This window comes from Anser anser (genome assembly GCF_964211835.1).
Source record: "Anser anser genome assembly, chromosome: 5".
Lineage (NCBI taxonomy): Eukaryota > Metazoa > Chordata > Aves > Anseriformes > Anatidae > Anser > Anser anser.
Window position 1 is genome coordinate 11,548,525 of NC_139725.1, and position 23,212 is coordinate 11,571,736.

The 23,212-nt window shown below is 41.7% G+C and overlaps 1 protein-coding gene across 3 annotated transcripts; it reads right to left on the minus strand.

The window, feature by feature from the left end:
* Positions 1–542: 542 nt before the first annotated feature.
* On the minus strand, positions 543–23,133 carry LOC310900308 (uncharacterized protein). 3 transcript variants are annotated; one of them, XM_083838081.1, is made up of 7 exons: positions 19,748–23,133; positions 9,603–9,682; positions 8,489–8,577; positions 4,429–4,568; positions 3,133–3,189; positions 2,070–2,151; positions 543–1,399 (listed from the first exon to the last, which is right to left on the minus strand). In XM_083838081.1, exons 3-7 carry the CDS (start codon positions 8,556–8,558, stop codon positions 1,383–1,385), a joined length of 366 nt encoding a protein of 121 aa, XP_083694207.1. In that variant the 5' UTR covers positions 8,559–8,577; positions 9,603–9,682; positions 19,748–23,133; the 3' UTR covers positions 543–1,382. The 3 variants fall into 3 exon arrangements, with proteins under 3 accessions (XP_083694207.1, XP_083694206.1, XP_083694208.1); XM_083838080.1 differs by lacking the exon at positions 19,748–23,133 and adding an exon at positions 10,679–12,084; XM_083838082.1 differs by lacking the exon at positions 19,748–23,133 and adding an exon at positions 10,679–12,084 and having other exon boundaries at positions 543–2,340.
* Positions 23,134–23,212: the final 79 nt, after the last annotated feature.

Genomic DNA, 23,212 nt, shown 5'->3' on the forward strand with positions numbered 1-23,212 from the left:
CCTTGTTAACCAGCCCCAACCCCGCACCCACACCCCGCACGCTGCTCCTTGCATGCCCTTTATGCAGCAGCAGTACCCCAGTTCCTCCTCTCCTGTATGTGCCTCCCTTTCTCTCACATTACACAAGTTCATTGTGCCTTTCTTTCTTTTGTTTTTCTCCCTTCACGTCATCAACTTGCTTTTGCTTTCTGGCTTGAATTCCCAGCCATTATTTGGCTGACTACTTAAAATGCAAAGATATTGGTGCCACGCCCGGGGAAAATAGAACAAAACCGGCCCAGCTCAGTCATGAGCAGGCAGCTGCTGGCCTTCAGAGAAGCCTTAGTTTTCATTAATCTGCCTTCTCTGTGCAAAACAGTTCCTCTAAGAAACTGAGCTCACCGGCAAAAGGACAGTCAAGACCCCTTCCCAGCTGCAATGATCTCTGATGGTGGTCAATAAAAAACCATTATTGGTATTTCTTCTTGCAATTCTATGTCAGCTTCAGAAATGTATGGCCTGAAACCTTAGATTAATTTATAAAAACGAGAGTCTCTCTTGACTGTTACACAATGACATAAAGCAGACTTGATGCTGGGGATAGTGTCAAACAAAAGATTATAAAAATACAAATTTATTTTATTCCACTGTTATTTATTAAAAAAAAAAAAAAAAGTCAGACATATTCACTGTCTCTGCAGCTGCTCCCATCGATCACTTTTATTAGACCTTATATCCCATTTGTCCAACACTGTTTTAATGCCATGGTGTTTTCAACTGCATTGTGGGATGATAGTAAATGCCTATAATTTTCTTAAGATACTGGGAGCTGGGACAAGAAAAGCAGTTAAGAATTAGAACTGATAATTTTCAGAAGGATTGTGTTTCCCAACTATTCTGGACTGCATAGTCTTCTGTGTAAGCGAGCATGCAAATACTCATACAGGTGTCACGATTTTATTCTAGACAGGAGAAACCATGGCTGTTAGCTACAATATATGTAATACTGCATAAACACGTCCTGAAAAATCCAACTTAAAATTCAGTTTCATCAGTCGCGGAACCCACGCAGAGCCCATAGGGCACCACGAGTGTTACAGCCTGTTTCTCATTTCCCCTCTACAGACTTACCCATAACCAAGCTTGTATGAGACTGCAGCAGTAGCCACCATCGCTGCTCAGAGACACTTTAGTGCTAGATCTCCTCTGTAGCACAAAAGCGAAACTGCATTTTTCTACCATAAAAAGAAAACCAAACCCTGCTCCATGGAGGCCTCCTTATTTTTAGCCAGGATTTAACTGATACTTTGGAGGTGACAGAGATTCCAGTAAAACACTGTCAGTGCAGGGATGCAGAGCAAACACAAGTCCTCTTCCCCCTCAAGGTGGCTATGATGGCTGCATCAACGAGAAAAAAGGTCTGGAAAAAAGGTTTTATTTTGTCAGCTCGGAAACCTTTTTTTGGGAGCCTAAAACTTGGAATACAAGACACAAAAATAATTTTGTTTTGTTTTAGTCATCTAAAATGTGCTGAGCCTGACTTTTTTTAAAGAAATGACTAAGTTGTCAACACTGAGTCAGCTGAGTACTGCAACCATGACACCTCCCACTTCAATTAGCCACAGCATGTTCATTACTGTCAGCTAAGACACAGCTGGGCCTTCAGCCTACAAATTGTAAATCCCGTAAGGAAGTGCTGCTTAAGGTAGTTTAGCGCTGAACTAATTCATTGTAGGTAGCAAATAACTAATGAAGTTATGCAATTATTTATATCACCTTTAAAACCACAGTAATCCTAACATATGTGGTCATATCATAGTGTACAGAGGAGTTGCATACACCAATTAATTGATTCTGGATTTGGTTCTCTATTGGCATCCACAATCATTGGGATAACTTGACTATTTAGATCATTATACTTCGTTTGCCCACCCACACCCCTTTACGTGAAACCCTAGCGCGCAAATGCAACATGTGACATCCCAATTTGAATCCATCAGCTCACAGAAACGCGGTCTTACTGCTCAGCCAATAAATAAATCCTACTTGCCCTATGCATTGTTTCATCCACAGCTTTCCCTAATACCCACCTTCTTCCTGTGCTGTTCTCCAGCTTCTCTCCTTGATAGCCAAGCTCCTCCACCCCCTGTTCTCTTTGGACCAGCACGTTTCCTATGGTGGGAGCAGAACCATGCACTGAGACCACACGGGCTCTGCAGCTCCCAGCTGTGAAGAAAACAGCCCCCAAAGGAGCAACCCAGTGGCTGGTGCTGTGCTAGTGAAGGACCTTGGCTGATATCACTGTAATGCTTAAATAAGGCAGAAAAGGCATGCAACCGTGTGCCCAAGGGAGCCGAGACCCTTTACAGAAACAAAGGAAGAGATGAGATGAATAGGTGAGATTCAGACCGTTGTTACAAGACATGATTTCACCTACAGGCCTTCCTCTTGCCTCCCAGCAATGGCTTTCTTTCACAGCACTTCATGCATTTCAAAGGGCCAGCAGCATAAAAGCAATCTAAAAATATATTTAAGCCTGAAACCAAAGAGCAGCTGTTTCATTAACAACGCAAGAAGTGAAAGGAGAAAGAATTGTAGGACATAGCTCCCCGAGTGTGCCAAATGACTTGTATTGCCAAACAACTTGTATGTTATATATTTAATGCTACCCTGCAGAAGTTCTTCTAGCATCTGGACATATTTCAGATGTGCAGCAGCTGACTGAGGTAGGACCTGCCACGTGTGTACTCTCTTCTCCTTAAGAAGTAAATAACTGGGAAATGGTCCCAGGACACGGACACAGCACTCAGTATTCGACATCTTACAGGACCATCTTGCACTAGCACAGGGAGCTTGAAGAAGCTCAGTGACGGCAGGAAAGATTTTCCTGCCATCTTTCCTTTCTATTGTGGAAAGATCCAGAAGGAAGGGAGACAATGCCTGCTGGGAGTTGCACCACTGTCGTTCTTGTACACCAACAGCCGGACACGCACCCTGAACTCAGATTAATGAAGTCTCAGCTAAACAAAATGAATTCTCTGCATCCTACAGGTCCTTGGACATCTACATTTCTCCTGTAGAGAACAAATGCCTTCTGTCCGTATCAGGGTTTGTCCTTTATCCAAAGACTCTGCAATTCATCAAAATGCTTACCCCAGCCTTCAACGAGCCTGTACAGGCCAAGTTCTTCAGCTGTCTTGGAACAATGGCCTGAAATCAGAGTACAAAAAGGTGAGCAAACCAAAGGGGGATTCACCGTGCTCAGGATTCCTCAGCCAGGATTCCTTGTGTTAACTGGGACGAGAGCAAGCAGAAACTCATCTTGTGTGCATGTAATGACAGTTTAGAGCAGGTACTGGATTCAATAAAAATGAGTTTAGGGATGACAGCCCTCAGAGCTCATGATTGTGCCATCATTAGACAGCTGGTATGGACACACAGGCCAAGAATGAGAGCAGAGAAATATCAAGTAGAGTGTTCAGCCACCGACAACTACGTGATGTGAGAAGGGGTGAGAAAAGATGAAGCTAAATCCTCCAGACAACAGAGCAAGGGAAGGAAGAGGTGCACCAACATTCAGGTTACAAGCAAGGCTTGGAAATGAGAATTTCCACCTTTCTTCTATCAGGCACCTGAATTTATCAATAATGCTTCATTCCTCACTCTGCAAATAAACTACCCCTAGTTTATATTCTCAGGTCCTCACCCCAAGAATGTCATTACAGAGACCACCACTGGGAGAGCCAGCATTGTGCTGCCAGCTGATTGTTCCAGCACTTCGTGAGGCAGGCTATGGGAGCCAGCGGCTGCCCGCGTGTGCAGCCTGAAGTGTCATCAGGGAGCTTGTACAGCTCCCCACGCAGCCAGAGGGTTGGTGATGTGCCATGTGTCAATTCCACCCACGGAAAACGGCATTGTCCCATGTCAGCTTCAGGAAGCTGAAGGAGGATGCCCTTGTTTCTGTCGGCACGATAAGCTACGCAAGGTGTGCTTCATCATTTCCATACTTCACTCCTGAGGACACGCTTTGCTGCCTGGGTCTGGTCCCAGGCTGGCCCCTGCACAGGAACCGCCCCTGGGGAGTCCCTGTGGACCAGCCAAGCCCCTGCCCAGCCTCCCCTCCTGCAGCTTTTTCTGCAGGGAGCAGCAGGGGTACGGGACACGAGCGGAGCATGCTGCTGCTGGTCTCACTGGCTGCACTACAGAGGTGCAGCAGCTCTTCTTGCCCCTGTACCAGGGAACCTCTTTGCTTAACTTCAGCAAAAGGTAAGGAAGGTGGCAGCCTCGGAGAAGCTGCAGAGAACTGTCAGTTTTGGCTGCATCGTGAGGGGTCAAGACAGAGGGCAATGAGGAAAAGGAGGGCAGGGATAGATCAAGAGAGGGAAGGGTTTGTCCACAGGAAAGCGGATGTTTCAGAGAGAAAGCAGCTGGAACTCCTCTTTCTCTTACCAGATAGATGGAGGTCGTACAGGTGGAGGAGACTGCACTGCTCCTAAACCAGGAGGACCAGTACCTTTCGGAGTACAAAATGACCATAGCCAACTCAAGTGTCTGGCTACCAACAATCACACCTGAAGAGATGCAACTATCTGGAAAAATAAAATAAAATAAAATATATAAAAAAATCCAAGCAAAGAGCAGCTTTCTGCACTGCCTCTCTCTTTCTGGTTGTGTCAGCTTCAGCCTTGGAACTCAGCTGATGCTTTAAAGACCTTGGCACACGGGGGTAGAATTCAACAGAATAAATCAATTAACAGGCCCACATCTGAGCTACTTGGATTAGACACTCTTTAAAGTTAATGGATAAAGTACAATTCATCATGCACTAAAATAGAGAGCTAAAATAGAACAGGTGAGTCATGCCTAAAAATACCTAATCCTCTCCATTAACTAATAAGGGAAGCCTGGCGTGCCCAGCTCAGCTGTAGATTTCTGAGATACAAGAAGTGAATCCCAGCTCAGGTTCCTGTCAGTCACTCTCAGTAGCAGGAATGACCCCTTGATCCAGCTGAATGACCCTCCTCTTCCAACAAGGCTGAAAGATCAGCTGGGAGAAGTGCTTGTGTTGTGCTTCTCTGCCTTCCCCTGGCTGACCCCCAGTTACTCAAGTGCGAAGCCCGGGAACACACAGGGCAAGGCTGAGCTCCGCAGCACAGCTCCTCTCACTGCTCAGGTTTGTTTGAGCAGATCAGAGGACCCAAACCCAGAGATCTGCAGTCCCAATTCTAGCTGCACCTCCACAGAAGCTGGCGAGGCAGGGGAGAGGAGTGGTACTGAGAGGGATGGATGCCTTGTGATTACCTTTGAGGTAGGTGGAAGAGGAGAGAGATGGTCCCTCTGTGCCGGGCCAGGAGGGCTGAAAGACGAAACTGCTTTGCTGTGGCCTGTGGGGATCGTTACTGGCAGCAGCCAGACATCTCCGGGGCTGGGAATCACACAGCACTCTTTGAAAGGAAAGCTCTCATAACTGAGAAGAAAAGATTTACCCTCACAGGGCCTGACGGTATCAGTGGGAAGACTTGTGGGGTTTTGAAAGCTTAATTCACCCATGTTGTTAGCATTGCCTTCAGAGATGCTGTGGGGGGGAAAAGGGGGAGCAGATTCCTTACATGTGGCTGAGCAGCCAGGAGAGGATGGGAAAACCGTTTAGGCAGCACAGCCCTAACCAGGAGCCATACCTGACTTCTGTGTCAATTCCAAAAATAATGGGCTTTCATCAAGTTTTCTTCCCACATTCCTCTAATATCACAGCATATTTCTCAAGATCACTTCTCCTCCACAACTACACTGGTGAGCAGTGTCTCCTAAACTGCTTTCTCCATGGGAGACCATGGTCTCCAGGATCAGGATACACCGAGTGCTGCTGGAAAAGCCCCTGGTTCACACTCAGGGTGGCCCAGATAACTCCTTGTCCTCAGGCCCAAGATGCACAATATCCTTGCTGTGCACCAGGATTTTATCTTGGGCTGTTATGACCACACCTGATGCCTTAGCTTTCCTTCTCACCATTCCTAGAAAACTGGCTATGAAGGAATATTTATATGAATATCGACTGCTTGCCTTCCTTTCTGTCCACATGTCCCTGCTCCCTGTCTCCAGACCATTCCTATCACCCGAGATGTGCTCTCTGGCACATCTCCCAGCTTACTGCTGAACCCAGGAAGTGCTGACACTTGCCGGCAGTCCTCTACTAGCATGCACGAGTGAAGGAACGATGCTCACTGATCAGGCTTGCAAAGGAACAGAGGTATTTCCACTTTCAAGCACCTGTTTGTACATAGACTTAATACAAAGAGTTTAGTCAAAGTTCGCTTTGGAGTCATCAATAACTTACCAGGGCAAAAACAGACGCTTTTTGTATGGCTACCCCAATGTCTGCTGTGCAGATTCTCAGTAATTAGCCCTACAAATACCATCATTAAATTTTAAACTACTATAAAGAAAATGTGCAACTGAGCACGCTAATAATAGCACCAATCATCTTCTTATACTGAATGTTTCCATACAGATATTCTTTATAACACCTTTGGCACAACTGGGACCTTGCATAATTAAATTTGATTTCACATTCTTACAACTCTAAGCATAACTGGAGATTTCTAATTAGTTGCAATTATTCTTTTCAGGAATATGTTCTGTTTAGTATAAACTTGTATTCATCTAGCCAAATGCCACATGTATTTATTATTATCTCCTACTGATAGCTTTTTAACTGAGACATTTTGACTGAGATAAAGAACCAGCCTCCTAACCACAACTCTTTGTGTGGCATTTGCTTTGGGTGGTAAAATAATATACTAAACAAAAAAAAAAAAAAAAAGGCAAAAAGTTTATAGAAATAAGATAATCAGCCAGCATTTTTATCTCTACTTAAAAAAGTAGAATGGGAAATGATCTTCAATATCTAACATATCCCACCCTCCTCCCCCCTCCCCCCCCAGCACTCCTGATATATTGGCTTCAGGAGAACTTCTACTCTTTTAAATGAAGCTTCTTCATCCAGTTGTGCTTCCCGTCTGCTAGAAGACAGCAGACAAGTAGGCTACACTTTTCTCTTCCTGGTTACAAGATGCCTGTCTGGCTGACATGCCCATGAGCACTCCTCATGCCACCCAGTGAGAGAGGCAAGAATTCCAAGACCACTAGCATCCATGCCCAAGAAGCCTGCCCCTGTATCAGTGAAAGACAGATATTGCAAATGCAATCCTGCTACCTGTGCTCCTGGAACCATGCAGTACCAATTGCAATAGCAATGAGGCAACAAATACCTCTAATTTTTCTGCACAAGTGTCCCCCAGGCTGCAAAGGCCCAGACGTGGTCTGTCACAGAGCATAGTCAAGCAAGATGCAGAGCTTGAACTACCAGTTAAAATGGAAATAGACAAAAAGCGATAAATTCCAGAACAAAACACTGGAACTTATTTACTTCCTACAAAATTAATGAACCTCATGAGCTCATAGGTTGCAAAGCAAATTAAATAAATGTCTTTTCCTTTTAAGAGCTAGGTAATTACAGCAAGTGCAATTGACTTTATGCTTGTTTTCCCTTTAAGTCAATACAGGTACCAATCTGGTGAAATAACGAAGAGAAATGGCAAGACAAACCCATATCAAAATGAGGTCGACATTAAATGAAGGAGTTGGAAGAGGTCAGGGAGTAGTGCATATCTTCCTAACTTCCCTGGTTGGTTTCTCACAGATGCACTGAACGTATACACGCTGCTTTAGAGCATCTAGACAACTATTCTAGCACTGTCCTGGGGTGAAAACAAAGCACTTCCCTCATATGGCTACGTGGGGGAAGAACTGTGCGTGAAGTGGCTTAATGTTAATGAAACTGCCTTCACTCTAGCCAGGCCTTGCTTGACCTGATCAGCTTGTCGCGAGGGTTGCACAGGACAGATTAGTCTTGCTGTCCACCTCACGAGTGAGGACAGGCTAAGGATGCTCTTCCTGAGCAGTCCATCCTGTCAGCTGATCCAAAATTCACATCTGTCAGCTGCTGTGGTCAGCTAACTGCAGGTCCATGGCAGTGCCTGGGAAAGGCCTTGAGAGCACAGAAATGCTCACAGCTGGAAAAGGTGGAGAGGTGGTGAGGAGGGGAAGGCAAGGGAGGACAAAATCTCAGTGCAGGGCAGTCCCATATCAAAATGCACTTTCTCAGACTCATTCCAGATGACAAAATTCAAACTTTTTGCCGAAGGAATCAGCTTGCACAAATGTACAGATTGGCTGCTGGGCCTGATGTTGGGTTTCTTCCAGGTTTGAACAGAACTGACACCAGAGCAGCTTGCATTGTTACCCAATTTATAATTACACAGTACTCCCCTAGACACATCCACATTATCTAAGTTATTTAGCCATAGTGATGCTCACCATTTCTTTAGTGTTATACTCACAGATGTAGGGCACAGTGTGCTTTTGGAAGCAGCTCTGTTACACACAAGCCTTTGAAAAGATCCAATAGCAAGTTAAAAGCAATGGAATTTGGAAAAGCATTTGTACCTACCAAAAATACTGCAGGGTCTCAATGCTTTTCGGTTCAATGCTGCATCTGACTTAGTTTGCTGCTTTCTCATCACTGAACATGCCAAACCCCTAAAGGTAACACCAACACGATGTTATTTAAACAATAATGTAAATACACAGTAAAATAATGATGCCATTATATTTACTTGCAGATTTTTATGCATACAGGTTGCACACTCTTCATGCTTCCCAGTCATTTTTTTTTCTGGGTAGAAGCATTAAAAAATTTACTTGGCAAATAGGGGCAAAAGAAGCTAAAATTTTAGGTTATTGCATTTCAGCTGGCGCAACAAGAAGCGTACCAAGCCCTTCTCCCAGCATTTTTAGATTAAAGATATCATCACAGCAATTCACATTAGTTTGGAAATTACCAAGGAACTTGCATTTTGCAGGCTTACTCTCAGACTGAAATATACTTGACAGAAATGGTTTAAAAATTTTTTAAAGTTATGTTGCTGGAATTCAACGTTTTCCGTGTTAATTTTGTATACACACACTCAAAAGACAACCTTCTGACTATGAAAATTATTGTGGTTCCAACAAGTACTGTTTTATGGAATATAGCAGAATCCAGCCCACAATTTTTAATATACCAGCATCAAATATCATAGATTAAACAGGAGGTTTCATGTTCAGCATATAAAGCTCTCTATTCTAGGTCACTGACAGTAACCCTTCTAGTAAAGCAGTAATGAGCTTTATAGTTTCATTAAAATATTACTTCTCCTTTTGTGTATTAAGGACGATTTCTTATCCTATTCTCTTTATCTGTTTGTATTTGATGCAGCTTTTTCATTATTGATGTAAAGAAGCAATTCAAAATTTAATGATTAATTTTCATGTAAATCTTTCTTGTCTAAATAATTGATGAGAAAGATGAACATAGACATTTGGAGTCAATGGTTGCTATCCTTCTGCCTTTCTCATCTTTGTGGTACTCTCTGTCAAACCGCCTCGAGAACACACATTTCGGGGGAGATGGCTTGAATTGCTCAGCCTTGGATCATTCCAGATATAGAATTATCTTAATAACAATCTCTGCTCACTCCTTCAAAATCTACACATTCCCCCAGCCTCACAATATGGTTAAGTACCTGATTTTGCATCAAGTCCTCCATCTTCTGCTTCACAAGGGTCCTGGTAAGCCATGGAGACAGCTGATCCCACAGCTGACCTGTTTGTCCAAATGCCAAAAACACTCTCAGTCAGCAAGCTAGGCAAAAGGCCAAGCAACAAATGCTATTGCCCCGTGGCACAGTCTGTGCTCTGACAGCCAGGATGTGCCCTACTCCTTTACAAGGATCTTCCTCTGCTGGGTTTGCAGATGTTTCTAGAGCTCCCAAACTACAACCACCCACTCTTCCAGCAATGAAATCTACTCCATCTTCATCCAAACTTTCTGCTGCTGGATCTGCTTGGGCATCTCCCGAGAGAGGAGCAGACTCTTCCACAGTTTTAATACAGCTTGCATTATATGATTTCACAGCAATTAATATATTCTAATAAACTTGTAGAATGACCTCCTTTCATAACATTTAAGTTCAAATTTCCATTACAATCTCAAGAAAATACTCTGGACTAAGAAGCTGTTTATTCTGAGGAATTTAAGTTATTGTCTTCCTCCTACCCTGCACTGCTAATGTTTTAATATATAAGTATTTTCTTTAAATGTTAAATAGAATTGTATGCTGTATCAGGGAATAAATGTTGTAAAGATAGAAATCTCTACTGCCATTTAAGTGATAAGTTAAAAAAAAAAAAAACACACAACAAAAAAACCACCATCTTTTCATGCCTGGGGGTATTTTTCCCTCCGAAGTCACTTTTTAATCTGATTTAGATCCAATTAAGTCTGAGCATCTAAAATGAAGAACAAGTCTTTGAATTTATGTATAACTGATTTAACTAATCACTGTCTTACTGTAGAAGCTACTAAGCAAACAAACTATGAAAAATAAATGTGAAATTAGACCCAAATCACAGACAGCCTTGATTTTATTTTTTAAATAAATTAGTAATTATTCTGCACAAAGCATGGGCCTTTTTTCTTTCCTTTTTTTCTTTCCCCCCTCCCCCCCCAGCTACCAGCGATTCTAAGTTGTGGTTATTAGATTTAGAAACTAATGGTGGAAATGGCGTTCTAGTTCACAAAGGACACTGCATTTCTTACCTCCCGATTTTGGACAGCAAGCACTTGAAGTCCTTGATGTTTGCTGGCTGCCCTGGCCAGACTCTGGCTGCCCACCAGTGCCCAGCCTGGGCTGTGTCTCACCACCCCTTGTACCCCTTTGCCTCCCAAAGCCCTGTGGACATGCAGCTTTGATTTGGCAGGTGCCCACGTGCCCTAAACCACATGGTCACCCCACTGCCCAGCGCTGCTTCCCGTCAGTGAGCCACCTCCTGAACAGGCTGCGAGTTCTGCAGAGGGGGTTCATTAGGGAGAAATGTCTGAATGACAGGTAGGAAGCACTTCCCTTTCATCTTTTTGTTGCTCTGTTAGTTTCTGTTCCTCATCATTTGCCAGCACTGACACAGAATGCTAATCAGATCAGGCTTCAGCCAGCCTCAGGCTGCCATTTCTAGGTAATTAGTTCAGGTATCCCACACTTTACTCTGATTTCCTTGTATATAAAGCAACTTTGGTAATCCAAGGACATTTCAGAAGCACATGTGCTACCCAGAAATATCAGTCTCTGGCACATCTTATCTGTAAGTTGAAGAAAGCGATGACACATTGCAGCCATCACAACTGGAGCATGTTGCATGCTACAGAATATCCTAATTGTGTAACTACAGGATAATGGAATAACTTTTAAAGCTCCCTGTCATGAAATGCCTTCCATTAAAGCTGCTGTCTGCTTCATATGTGGAAACTGCTATCTCACTGGTGAGATGACACTGAAACGTTGCCAGGCCCTGTGAGGCTCAATGCCTGATAAAGCAGCTTTCTCCTTGCGGATCACAGCCTCGCTGCTGCAGGCAGAGCTCCTCCCAAACTGCTGAGCACAAATTAAGATGGGTATCCAGTCTCCCAGGAACAATCTCTCTGGCATTTTGCCTTCCCTTCTTACATGCATGCTCCCGTATGCTAGAGCAAGGCTTCCAGGGATTGCACCAGCACCTCTCGTAGGCCATATACAGCTGCAAATACTGCCTGCAACGGCTGCAGAGACTGGCAGCTCTGAAACCCTGCAGCTATTTGGCCTGGACTGGAAGCATGAAGGTGGCAAACCCAAAACTACAGCTCCTAACTCACCTCCCCATTGCTTTCCATGAAGCAAAGCTTTTCTCTTCCCCTTTTGAACTACGCAATGGAGCACAAAGCTTTCAGAAGGGAAGAAAAGTGGGAAATCCCACACGTACGCCTTGAAGATCCATCTTAGGTGCACATATGGGGTGTGTGGGGGGGAAGTTCATATTATTTCTTAAACACCTACACAGTTCTGCGTGTCCATTTTGGTGCTGTGGCAACAGGCAGCTTGTACTGTCATTTTCCAGTGAATTTTCTCAAGGTTTAAGTGAAAAGATTACTCAGCTAGAGCTCTTTTGTTTATTTTTTTTTTTTGGGGGGGGGGGGGGGGGATGACACTTGGTTTGATAATCTAACATTTACCATAGGAAAAAAGAAAAAAAGATTCAAAAATTAAGCCACTTGGAGATTCTCCCATTCTGCTCACAGCATAGAAAATTTCCAATTTCTCATCTTGTTTGCAGTCCCTACCTAACAACCCTTGGCACTGGTGAGGATTAAGCAACAGAATGATTGTTATAATCATACTTGCCAAGCATTAACTGAATGCCATTAAAGGCCCAAGCACTGGAGTTGGAACTGCAGGTACTTCTCTTGTTACATAAGCAACACTAAGGAAAGCCCAGGAAACACGAGAAATGCAAGAGGCTCATACACAAACTAAATCCAGGTTTGCTCCCATAGAGAGTTTTTCAGTCCTGGACCTCTCCATCACAGCAATCTGCCAGCCACATGAAGTGGGTTTCCTAAAGTGACATTGTACACAGAAAGCTGTTCCAGCATTGCTGTTTTACCTTGTGCCTTTACCCCACTTATTCCAGTTGTCATGAAGCAACCCATTTCTCTGCATCCTTCCTCTATGGTTGATATATTGGTAGATTTTTCTGAGCACTGTTTCCCCTAAACACTGACTACCAGGAAAATTGAAAGGAAAACGTACCACAGAGAGATTTGAACCATTTCCTCTCTCTCATAGAAAAAGGTTTGTTAAAGGTAATAAAAATTGATGGATTTGTGAGAGAGCAAAATTAGCTATGATATCTTTTAAAGCACTTTTGATATATTTATTAAAAGTCAAGATGTGCTTCAAAATAAATCCCTGTGCACTTTCAAAAAATTGCATGGCTTAAAAAAGATGCACTCAAGAAATGAGTCAACACTTTTTTAAAGAAAATGCATTGGGATTTATCAGTGTGGTTCCAGTAGCAGAGGTTTTGCTGGAGTATTCTAATTAGCACAACCAGATCTTCTATGAACTTGAGCACTTCAAATATACAAAAACAGGGAAACACGGTCTTAGGCACAAAGCATTTTTACACTATTTATTATGGAATAGTTGTCCCTTCACCCGACTATACCACAGTCACTGTAGCAAACACAAAGAAATGAAAACAGGATGGACAATGTTGACAGTAATGCACCTTACGGATGAGTAGGTATTCATTATTTTCCCCTGCTTAACTGGATTTAGGTATGTCACTACGTTCAATATAGTACAAGCAGTCAATTAAGCTATATTTTCCACTTAAAAGTCCATAAACAGATCAAAGAAAGCCAATGGGGGGTGGGAAGCAGGCAGAGGAGGGAGGCACACCTTAGGAATTGCTCTAGACTGCATCCAATTCAGAAAAACAAGGTGTGGCAAGTCATGCACACACAAATATGCTACTATTATTCAAGGCTCAGCAAATCTCCCAGAGGACAGTTTAATGGCCACTATCTACCATGACCAGATGAAGTCCCTTTTCTTAATCCCCAGTCCCTGAACTTTAATCCCGTGCTATTTAAATTTGTCATAAAATCTTTTATTTGCCTTGCCATGTTATTACCTAATCAGTAAATATAGTATGCCCTAATAACTTGTATGTGTTCGCTTTATTGTGTGTGAAGAGGATAGGTTACTGTGCCTTCCTGAGCTAGCTGTAAATAAAAACACCGTGTTTAAAAACCAGAGAAGAAATTGTACAGCAAGATCAAAAGACCCTGAGTCCTCATCCTCGATTAGTATCATGAAAAGACAGATCCTTTCTTCTTTTGCAAAAACAGATTTTTTTCTTCTCCCCCATATTTACTCTGAGCCAGCTTAACCCTTTGCAATGCCCACACCAGGCAGAGGAAGCTGTTAACTTTTGGACCCGGAAGCCACATCTGTGGACAGATGGGCAGAGAGGATGGGGGGGCAGGTTAGAGTCTCCAACTTGCATCCAGCACATTTGAGACTAACCCACAAAAGGGGCAATGATCAAACACTGAGTTAAACTGATAGTGAAAAACCTATTAGCAACCATGTGTCCACCACAGAGTTTGGGTGCATAACTCACAGTGGGCATGTGTCACTGGCTTGTAAGAAGCCTGTTTGCTTAGAGGAACGACAGCTTGAGTGAAAACAACCTTGTCAAGAGATCATGGTCTCCCTTCCCCCAGCCCCAACTAAGCAGCTAATAAAAGCTACCAGAATACAAGAGGCAAAATATTTACTGCATGTTTATTTAAACATGCTACACAGTCACCTTGAGTTATAATATCGCTCCCGCTTCTAGCTGCATTTTTAACCTTCCAGAATTTTCTTTTCTTCAAACCAAGAGAGTAAATTGGGCAAGGAAACAATACTGAACCTAATACATCACTGTATGCTTGTGGCTGCTAAAAATCCCCTGACTGTCCTCTCAAGTTCTGCTAAAATAGAACTTACTTCATATTTTTCTAAAGTAACTATATGTGTTGAAAGCAAATAGGGAAAAAAATAGGGCCCTGACTATATCTGCTTTTAGAAACTTCATGAACTTTTGATTTTGAGTCTTCTGACAGAGGCAGAAGTTGTAAATATCAGCAAGTGTTCTGCAGTGCTTCCCTGATGTTCCCCCAGTGCAATTTGTTCACTGCTTCAAGATATTAGCAGCCATATATTTTACTTTCCCTGCCAGTAGCCAATTTGCAAGAAAGCAAGTAATATAAAAATGGCTATTTACTCTGTAACAAGCAGTACAGTACATTATCACTCAACATTGATGTTGTTAGAGGATAGCAAATCAATAATCAGTTCTTATTCAGTAACTCTGTAAACCATCTGCTTCTATCATTGCAAAGCATCCTCTATTGCAGCAAAGCCTCCCCTGCCATACTATCAAACAATTTCTTTTACAAAGTCTAAGACAATGTTTTATCAAAAGGTTTCTAATTACCTTATTATTTAAGTGAGTGAAATGTTTAGGCTATACAGAAATTCTGCAGAAAGAGCTAAGTTGCAACTCCCTGTGAAGGTTCACCCACATCAGAAATATTTTATCTTTCAAATGTATAGGTGTGATCATATGCTATATTACATTATTAGATCCTACATAGCAATTTTATTATTACTATTTATCATCTGATGGGAGCAGGCCCAAGAAGTGCTGTTTATAGCATCGTACACTGACCTTGCTCCGGAGAGTTCTCCTTCTGCATAGGTCTGTCCAGAAGTGACTGCTCAGCTTACCTGCCTAAATTAAGTCATCCACGAGTCCTTGCAGGGGCCCTACTGTTCTTCCCTGGTCATCTGGGGACCTCGGCATTCATTTTGTGGTACTGTTTCATTAAATATCTAACATTTGAGAACTTGGGAACAACTATATAATCACTGTAAAGTCCCAGGCATCCTGCAGAATCTTTAAGACATGTTCTACCAGGGATGAAGGTGGGGATGTGGGATGGGGAGGGTAACACTACAACGAGAACTTAATTTGGAGGCTTACAAAGGTTCGAGTTTTTAGTAATCACTTTTAAACTGCCAATAGAGCCACTGGTTTCCTCAGCGAGTTGACTGCTCATTAGAAAGAAATGAGCAATGCAGAGACTCAAGATCCCAGTCCTGCTGTATTTTACTCACAGCCCTGAGCTTCACCAATAAATCTTACCTTCACAACTCCAGCCGGGTGGTGAGGAAATGCCACATTGCTGGCTGTCGGCTCTGCTTTCCCATCCCCAGCACCAGCCCCCTCTCACCGCACTCATCCCAGGCATCCTAAACCTTCATTAATCTTATAAACTGAGTTCTCTCCCCCTTGTCTTCTGTAAATAATTTCTACCCGCACATCTATATTAAAACACAGCAACATCTTGCTCCAGCCTCCTGCTCTGCTCATGCACAGTGTGGCTGGGGAGCAGCAAAGGGCACCCAAGTGCTGTGCCCCCTGCCAGCACATCCCCCCAGCACGGGAAGCTGCAGCTCCAAGATTTGTGCTCTCAGACCCCCTCACAGCCAGCAGGGTAAGCAGCCACTTACCACAACCCAGCCACCAGGTGCTGTCAGAGTTTGTTTTCAAACAAAAACACAGCATAGAAGGCTGAAGCACCGTCAAAATTTGAGTGCCCATATTCTAAAGAAATGTTAAAAACTCTAATAATCTTGTGGCATATTTTAGTGACTCCTTTGGACTACTTTTTTTGGTTTTCTTAATAGTGTCTCCTATAAATCACTTCCACATTTAGTGTCACCTGCTTCGTGAATTCATTTGTCTTTGCTATAAGCATCATTGCCTGTGTTTATATTACCTGTCTCTTCAGCCTGTGTGTTTCCCTTGCACACTCCTCTTCTAATTTAAACTGCCCAATGCCTGTATATCCAACATTAAGTAATATTAGTTTCATTTGTTTGACTTCAGTTCCACTTTTCTCTCATGCAGTAAGCCAAAAGAATGCTTGTAACCTAAAATATTCAGTGATGTCCCATTACATATTTGATAATGGCTTTCCAGTTTGTGAACTGTTACCTCTTGTTTTGCATCTGGTGATAGCCTGAGCTTAATAAACCAGTTATTTTTGCTATAGGCAGTATATTCACGTCATAAAAAATGTAGAAATCTCATTCTGGAGTTACTGCTCGCTTTGACATAATGCTTTATTTTCCATTTGGTTCTCTGCCTTCCATTTGCAAGCTTTGGCATAATGATTTCTTTTGCCTCAGTTACTGAATATCACTGCATATACAGAGCAAATTCCATTAACCAGGATTTTTTTTTTTTTTTTTTTTTTACTATACCACTCTGCAATTCTTTTGTCTTCCTCTGAACTACCTAAACTGCTTTGTCATTCAAGGTCCTAATACTCTTATTTGTAAGCTATCACAAATATTCAGCTTTTTCAAATTAAGATCTGATAATCACATACACCAGTCACACAACATTTTTTTTTTTAATTTAACATTTTGCTAGTCAATTTATTTCACATTGACTACACTTATTGAAAGATACTTTTTGGATAGCACATATTTTCCGGGTGGAAAATGCTTCTGGATGCACTTTTATGTTATGTCATGGTGCCCAGTTAGACCACACTATGACTTACTGGCACAGCGCTACACTAGTTTTTCTGTTTTAAAGCCAGTATTATAAGTTTGGCACTGCTACTACACTATGGCATACCCATTATGAACTAAAAATGGCATAATGTATTCACTTCTGTATTTGTCTGCTCAGTGACAAAGATTTAATGTGATTCTACTTAGATTTTTTCTGCTTTTTGGCAGGAGGGTCTTTCCTAGTAAATTTCCTTCCTGCTCCTACTTAAGCACAAGAATTGGTCACCTTTTCGCATAAATTCAGAGTAAAAACACGGAAAGTAGGTCAGCACAAGCACCATGCTTCACTCTTTTCTAAATGTGCATCTGTCTCCAGCATCAGCTGCCTCCCCAGAGTTCTCAAACTCCCACGGAGGGAGTTAGATATCTCTAGCCCATTATTTCAGATGAAGGCTCAGATGTGTATTCAGTCCTGTCACGCTGAGCTTGGCCTGTACCAGAAGCATCAATCTTTTAGACCAGCAATTGGACTATGCCCCCTCCTGAAACCACCCAAACGCTGCTCTCCTCGGAGGACAGCTGGGCTCACGGCCCCCTGCCTCCCTACATTCAGCCTGCCCCGGGAGCCAGGGGCTCTCTGCAGCCCACACTGCAGACACGCAGGGAAAGGCCCACTCCACACGTCCCCTTGTTTTCCTGGCCTATTCTCTCCCTGCAGAAATTGTAGTTATTTGGGCATCTTTCTAGTGTCAGACTGGACTCTTACCAACAGTAATAATACAAGTTCAGCACAGAAGTCAGTAATAATACAAGTTCATCACAGAAACCCCTGGACCATTGAAAAAAGCGTATTTTCAAATCCCATACTTTTCTATAGCTTATCTCTTAATTTTAGTGCATCTGGGGTATAATTATTGAACATGTGGGACTGACATTTCTCATTGCTACTCTTGTAGTGTATGTACTCACCCAAAACAGATGGCATACATTTAAATTCACTTGAGATAATACTACTTACACTGGACAAGTTTGCTTTGTTACTGATACAAGGGACAATTTTCAGGGATTGCTACAACATTTGTCAAATAATTTCACACATATTGACTCAGAATGAGATGGCTACACAGAAGTGAAAAGGTCATCAGGGATAATTTCTCTTTTCCTAACTGTAGAGAATATAGTATGTGTATATTATAATCCCATATAGCTTACATTTCTGTAACGTTTTAAGTCGGAAATACAGATAGCTTTGAACTTTTGCACTGAACAATACTAAAACAATGAAAACCTTCAGTTTAATGCCTCTGAACTTGGCAGGCACATAGAAGAGGCAGCCAATATTTGTGATTTAAATCATCCTACAGATGCCTAAATGTTTTCCAGTGATGTCTGAATTCTTGTTAAGGGTTGTTTTGAGACGCCTGCATTTTCAGAGGATGCTGAGGTGGTTCTGTGAACTCCACACAAAAAGGGCATTGAACAGACCCTGATCAGGGGCAGCCTGAAGTCATTCTTACAAATGATAGAGATACAGTTCCTTTATTCCCTAAGAGGATAAATATTTAAGTGAAAGGTCTTAATAAATAAATAAATAAATAAATAAATAAATAAATAAATAAATAAAGGGTGCTGCACCTGCAAGTTAGGTAATTGATTTGGTCTGGATTCCTTCAGTATTAACAGGCAGTTGTTTTTTGTTTGTTTTTTGTTTTGTTTTGTTTTTGAGACTGAGATCCAAACTACACAATAATACTAGTTTTCTATGACTAGTACAAAAATATGACTTTTGAAAGAAAAAAAAATCAGTTATGGTTCCAAATTTCCTTTTCTTATTGGCATGAAAGCAAATACTTCTTTTGCTTAGTAGTCACACTATCTTCTCGGTCACTGCTCAAGTTAGAAGACTGTAGCGGTGGGAAGGCCTGAGAATCAGTAAATGAATCAAGACAGAAGAATGGGCTGTAAAGAAGGGAACAGTCACTTTGGGTTTTGTTTTTAGTAGAATTAAAAATAGTTCAATTAAAAAAAAAAAAGTATAATACCTGTTGTCATCACTAACTACCCTACTGACTTAAGGAATGCTTTGTTATGCATTCATCCAGTCCCAGACCCCGCCTGGGAAGTCTTCCCACACACTACGAAAAGCAGATCACTCCCAGCATTTCTAATATTGCCAAGGCACCAGCAGAGGATACTTGCCAAAGTTTTTTTTTCTTTATTTTGGAGGGAGACGGGGAGGATCATGGTTATTTCTCTATTTTGCTTCACCCATTGAGAAGAAACAACACATGATTGCTGCCCTGCTGCTGCTAACAGTTTATGAGGGTCTCTTCCAGACCCACCAGCACATGGACCTCTGCAGCCACCGCTGCCGCACATTCCTCTCTGGTGCCAGCACGGCCGCCCTCAGCACACTGCACCAACAGCTCCTACCTCCTCCCACAACCACACTTGCAGCCAGAGGTAACTCATGCATAAGCAAAGAGCCAAAGCAGCAGTTAAAGAACGTTTTCTCTAAGCAGTCCAACCACTCTCCACACTCCTCCTATCCTGTGCAGGCAGGAAAAAGAAAAGCAATGCAAAAGCACACTGCCCAGCACTACACGTGAAACGTTTGCCTGTGATTTTGAGAAAGTTCTGGTCGTGTTCCTGTAGCAGCTTCTAACAAACAATATTTTTGCCTACTCACCAGGATGACTTCATGCAGTACTTACTTTGTTCTCAAAGATATCTTCTACCCTGAAAAACAAAATATATGTGGCTAAAGAGTGCAGTTACTTAGCTAATGATTTAATACAAATGTGAGTAAATGGACACAGTTGTGGTCAGGCTGAAAAAACTTTACAGCTGCAAATGTACTTTTAAAATACCTACTGATTTTTTTTCTTAACCCTTAGTTTGACAGGTAAAAGTTTACCTTTAAAGCTACTGCTTACCTTAAGATATGTAATTATTATCATCAGTAACATTGAAAATAGATATGCCTACTCTGAGTCTGAAAGCACAACAGTAGTGAAGACTGCACACTCCAGCACCCAGATGAGAATTTTGCATAATATTCAGGTAGGGAAACAGATCTGCATATTTTACACTGAAACATGTGAAAGGGAATCTGTTAAAATGAGTACAAAGAAGCATTGGATTAAATCAAATACATTTTCAGATGTTGTGACAGAAAAAAAGCAGATTTGCAGTTCATCAGACAGCAATCAATCAATCGCATCATTAGAAAACAGGATTTTTCAACTGTGTTTGGCACAGATAAACCCCTGCTCTTTCCTTTGTATTTGGGCAGTAGTGTGATGTGCTGCAGAACCTCCAAGCCTCCCTTCATTGAAGTGCATGGATAATCTATATGTGTATGCATATAACCACACAGGCATTCAATAACAAAGAGCTCCGGGATAGGCAAACATTTCATGGTCTACGTATGGATGACATGACTAGTCATTTGGAACAAACTACAGAAGAGAGAATAGCAACCAAAAAACACTATCGGAGCGTGTGTGCAGCTGTTACTGTATCCAAGGCAAATACTGTCACAATGCTGTAAACCCGCGAGCAGCGACAGTGTCACACAACTACAGATGAGCTGGGGCTAGGTGAGCTACCTCGGTGCCTTTCCCCACAGCCCTCTCTCCCAGCCAGGATAGAGGCACATACTAGAAAGAAGCCTGTATTGCTTCAGATTCTGTTGTAGCATTGAGAACATGATAAGGCTTGCTTCCAAACACCACTCAAACCCACTCAATTCACTTAAAACAATCTCATCTACAAATTTAGGAAGAAAAAATAATTGAAGCACGAGGTACTGCCAAAGCAAAGACTTGGTTACCAGCCAGAAATCCACTCATGAAAATTCAACGCATCCCTCACACCATGCAGCTGAAGTAGCACTAAAGAATTTAAATGACATGTACCATGTACATGATTTTGGAACTTTTTTTTTTTTTTTTTTAACTGGGGAAGGTCACATTCTTTTCCCATGTGCTGTGAATCTGCTGGTGACAGTTTCATTAAAAAACTTGAATTTGATCCCTTTTATCAGATTATTGGTATACAACCTTCTCAGGTATACCTAAATCTTCTTATGTGGGACTGCTCACTGGCAGCAAGAAATAATACTGTTATCATCCGCACAAAATATTTGCAGATTACAAGCAATACCAGTGCTTCACTAACACCTCTCTGAAATCAAAGACCAGCTGAAACAGAATTACTGCTGATTTTTACCAGGAAGATAGGAGAACTGAATTTGAAGTATTCAGACCCTCAGCTTGGACTTTTCCTTTTTTTTTTTTTTTTTTTTTTTTTTTTTTTTCTAATTTATGCCACTGTGAGTTTTTTGCTTACAGGTATTTTGATGCAAAAGGATCAGAACCTGATTTTTATCTTCCTTGTACCACTTTAAATCTGGATGAGCTCCAAAGATCTACCTTAAGAGGAACAGTAGCTTGTTGGCAGGTATATATTTCTGATACCAGAATATGTTCCTCAAACAATTATGTCTTATCACAACGCTCACTCAAGATTTTACTTCGATCTGTACCATGGGGCCCTTTTAAAATCCCCTCATTAGTGATGATTCTGTAAGTACCATTAGATGTGAGGAGACGTTCCCATATTGCTCATAGGACTTACGATTTAATTCTGTTACAATCTATTCTGCCATTCGTGTAATCACTGCTGACATTGTAAATTTGGTTTTGTAAAACATTATTGTTTGCCTCAGAAGAAAAACAAAACAAAACAAATAAAAAACAAAACCACAAAATATTTTGTGATTGCAATCTGATTGGAAAGATATTATTAATTAAATGTTGCACACAATTATACTTGAAAACTGCTACCTCTTAGAAGGTATATTACTAGAAGACAGTTGTTATTTAGGTCTCTGAGGCAATACAGAGACATTAATAAATCTCCCACACACTCCTGTGAACTAGGGAGGTATTAGCATTTCCGTACAATACTTTGGATTTTCTTTGGTTTGAAATAGTGACTAGAGTGGTTATAAGCCACCATACTGGAACACAGAGGTGCACTTCCTTTGTCTCAGCAGGTGGGTTTGTAAATATACCATGAGCAGAACAAAGTGGTCACTTCCCTCACAAGAGGTGCATGACACAATACAATGTCCTGGTCTAGAACCTAGGCTGAGCTTTTTACCAAAAGGGGAAGGAAAAGACATTTCCTTTTCTGTTTCTCAGTTTTTGTCGTCAGAAATGTTACACACAGTGTAAATATTCCTAAATAAGTAGAAACAGCTACAAAATTCCACCTACCTATAGTAAGAGTTTGGAGCAAGTCCCTTAACTGGCAGGAAGTTACCTTTCACAGAAGGTCTGGTGGCAGTCCTCCTCATGTTAATACCACTGTTCTTCTTTACTGAGCAGAGAGAAGGATCATCTCACAAAGAGATTTCCAGAAATCATGTTTCCTGTAATTGTACCTCTTATAAATAATAAACATCAATATTTCTCAGCATTTTTACTGTACTGCCGATAGTTTTATAGGGATTAGGGATCCTCATCAAGGCCTCTCGAAAGAGGTTTTGAAAGTTCTTACCTTAGTAACAGAAGAACACAGTGAATTAAATTTTGTGCCTCAGTCTGATCTTTGAGCGGAGGCTGTAGCTTCTGAGTAGTCTAAAGGTAAATGTTATGTGGCTAGTGATCACGTTGCTTCATAAATTCATCATTGTCAGCATAACTGCTTAAAATGCAACATAAACAAAGAAGCCTGTGCCAATATCTTGACTTTGTGTAAACAATTCAAGCCGTATCACTCTGAAGATAATGACATAATGTTGTATAAAATCCTCTGAAAAGGTGTTATTGAATTAATCTGCATTTGGGTTCTAGAAGGAAATCAAAATGCACAGTGAAAAAGTATGAAGTTCTGTGCTCCTATTGAATACCATCGTAACAAGGTCTGGAGCTTCCAGAAACCATCTTGGGAAAGGGCTTCACTATTGTGAGTTAAATTGGAAAAGAATGATTTTGAAACCCTGTGCTGTCATTAATCCCATTCACAAAGCTTCAGAAATCCATGGTATGTGACAGACTGGAATACAAGATTTTGTCTTACTAAGTATAAACAAAGTATTTCTTACAATTATGATACTACATCTCGAGACAAACACTCCTCCTTTTAGCAACATCACAAATTCACGTCTG

What these genes read in the sequence shown, in the direction of transcription:
- LOC310900308 (XM_083838081.1), bottom strand. Translation starts at nt 8,558, where the DNA reads ATGAGAAAGCAGCAAACTAAGTCAGATGCAGCATTGAACCGAAAAGCA. An exon ending in GTACGACCTCCATCTATCTG is followed by an intron (nt 3,190 to 4,428) that starts GTAAGAGAAAGA and finishes CTCTGATTTCAG; the next exon opens with GCCATTGTTCCAAGACAGCT. An exon ending in CAGGCTCGTTGAAGGCTGGG is followed by an intron (nt 2,152 to 3,132) that starts GTAAGCATTTTG and finishes CTCCCACCATAG; the next exon opens with GAAACGTGCTGGTCCAAAGA.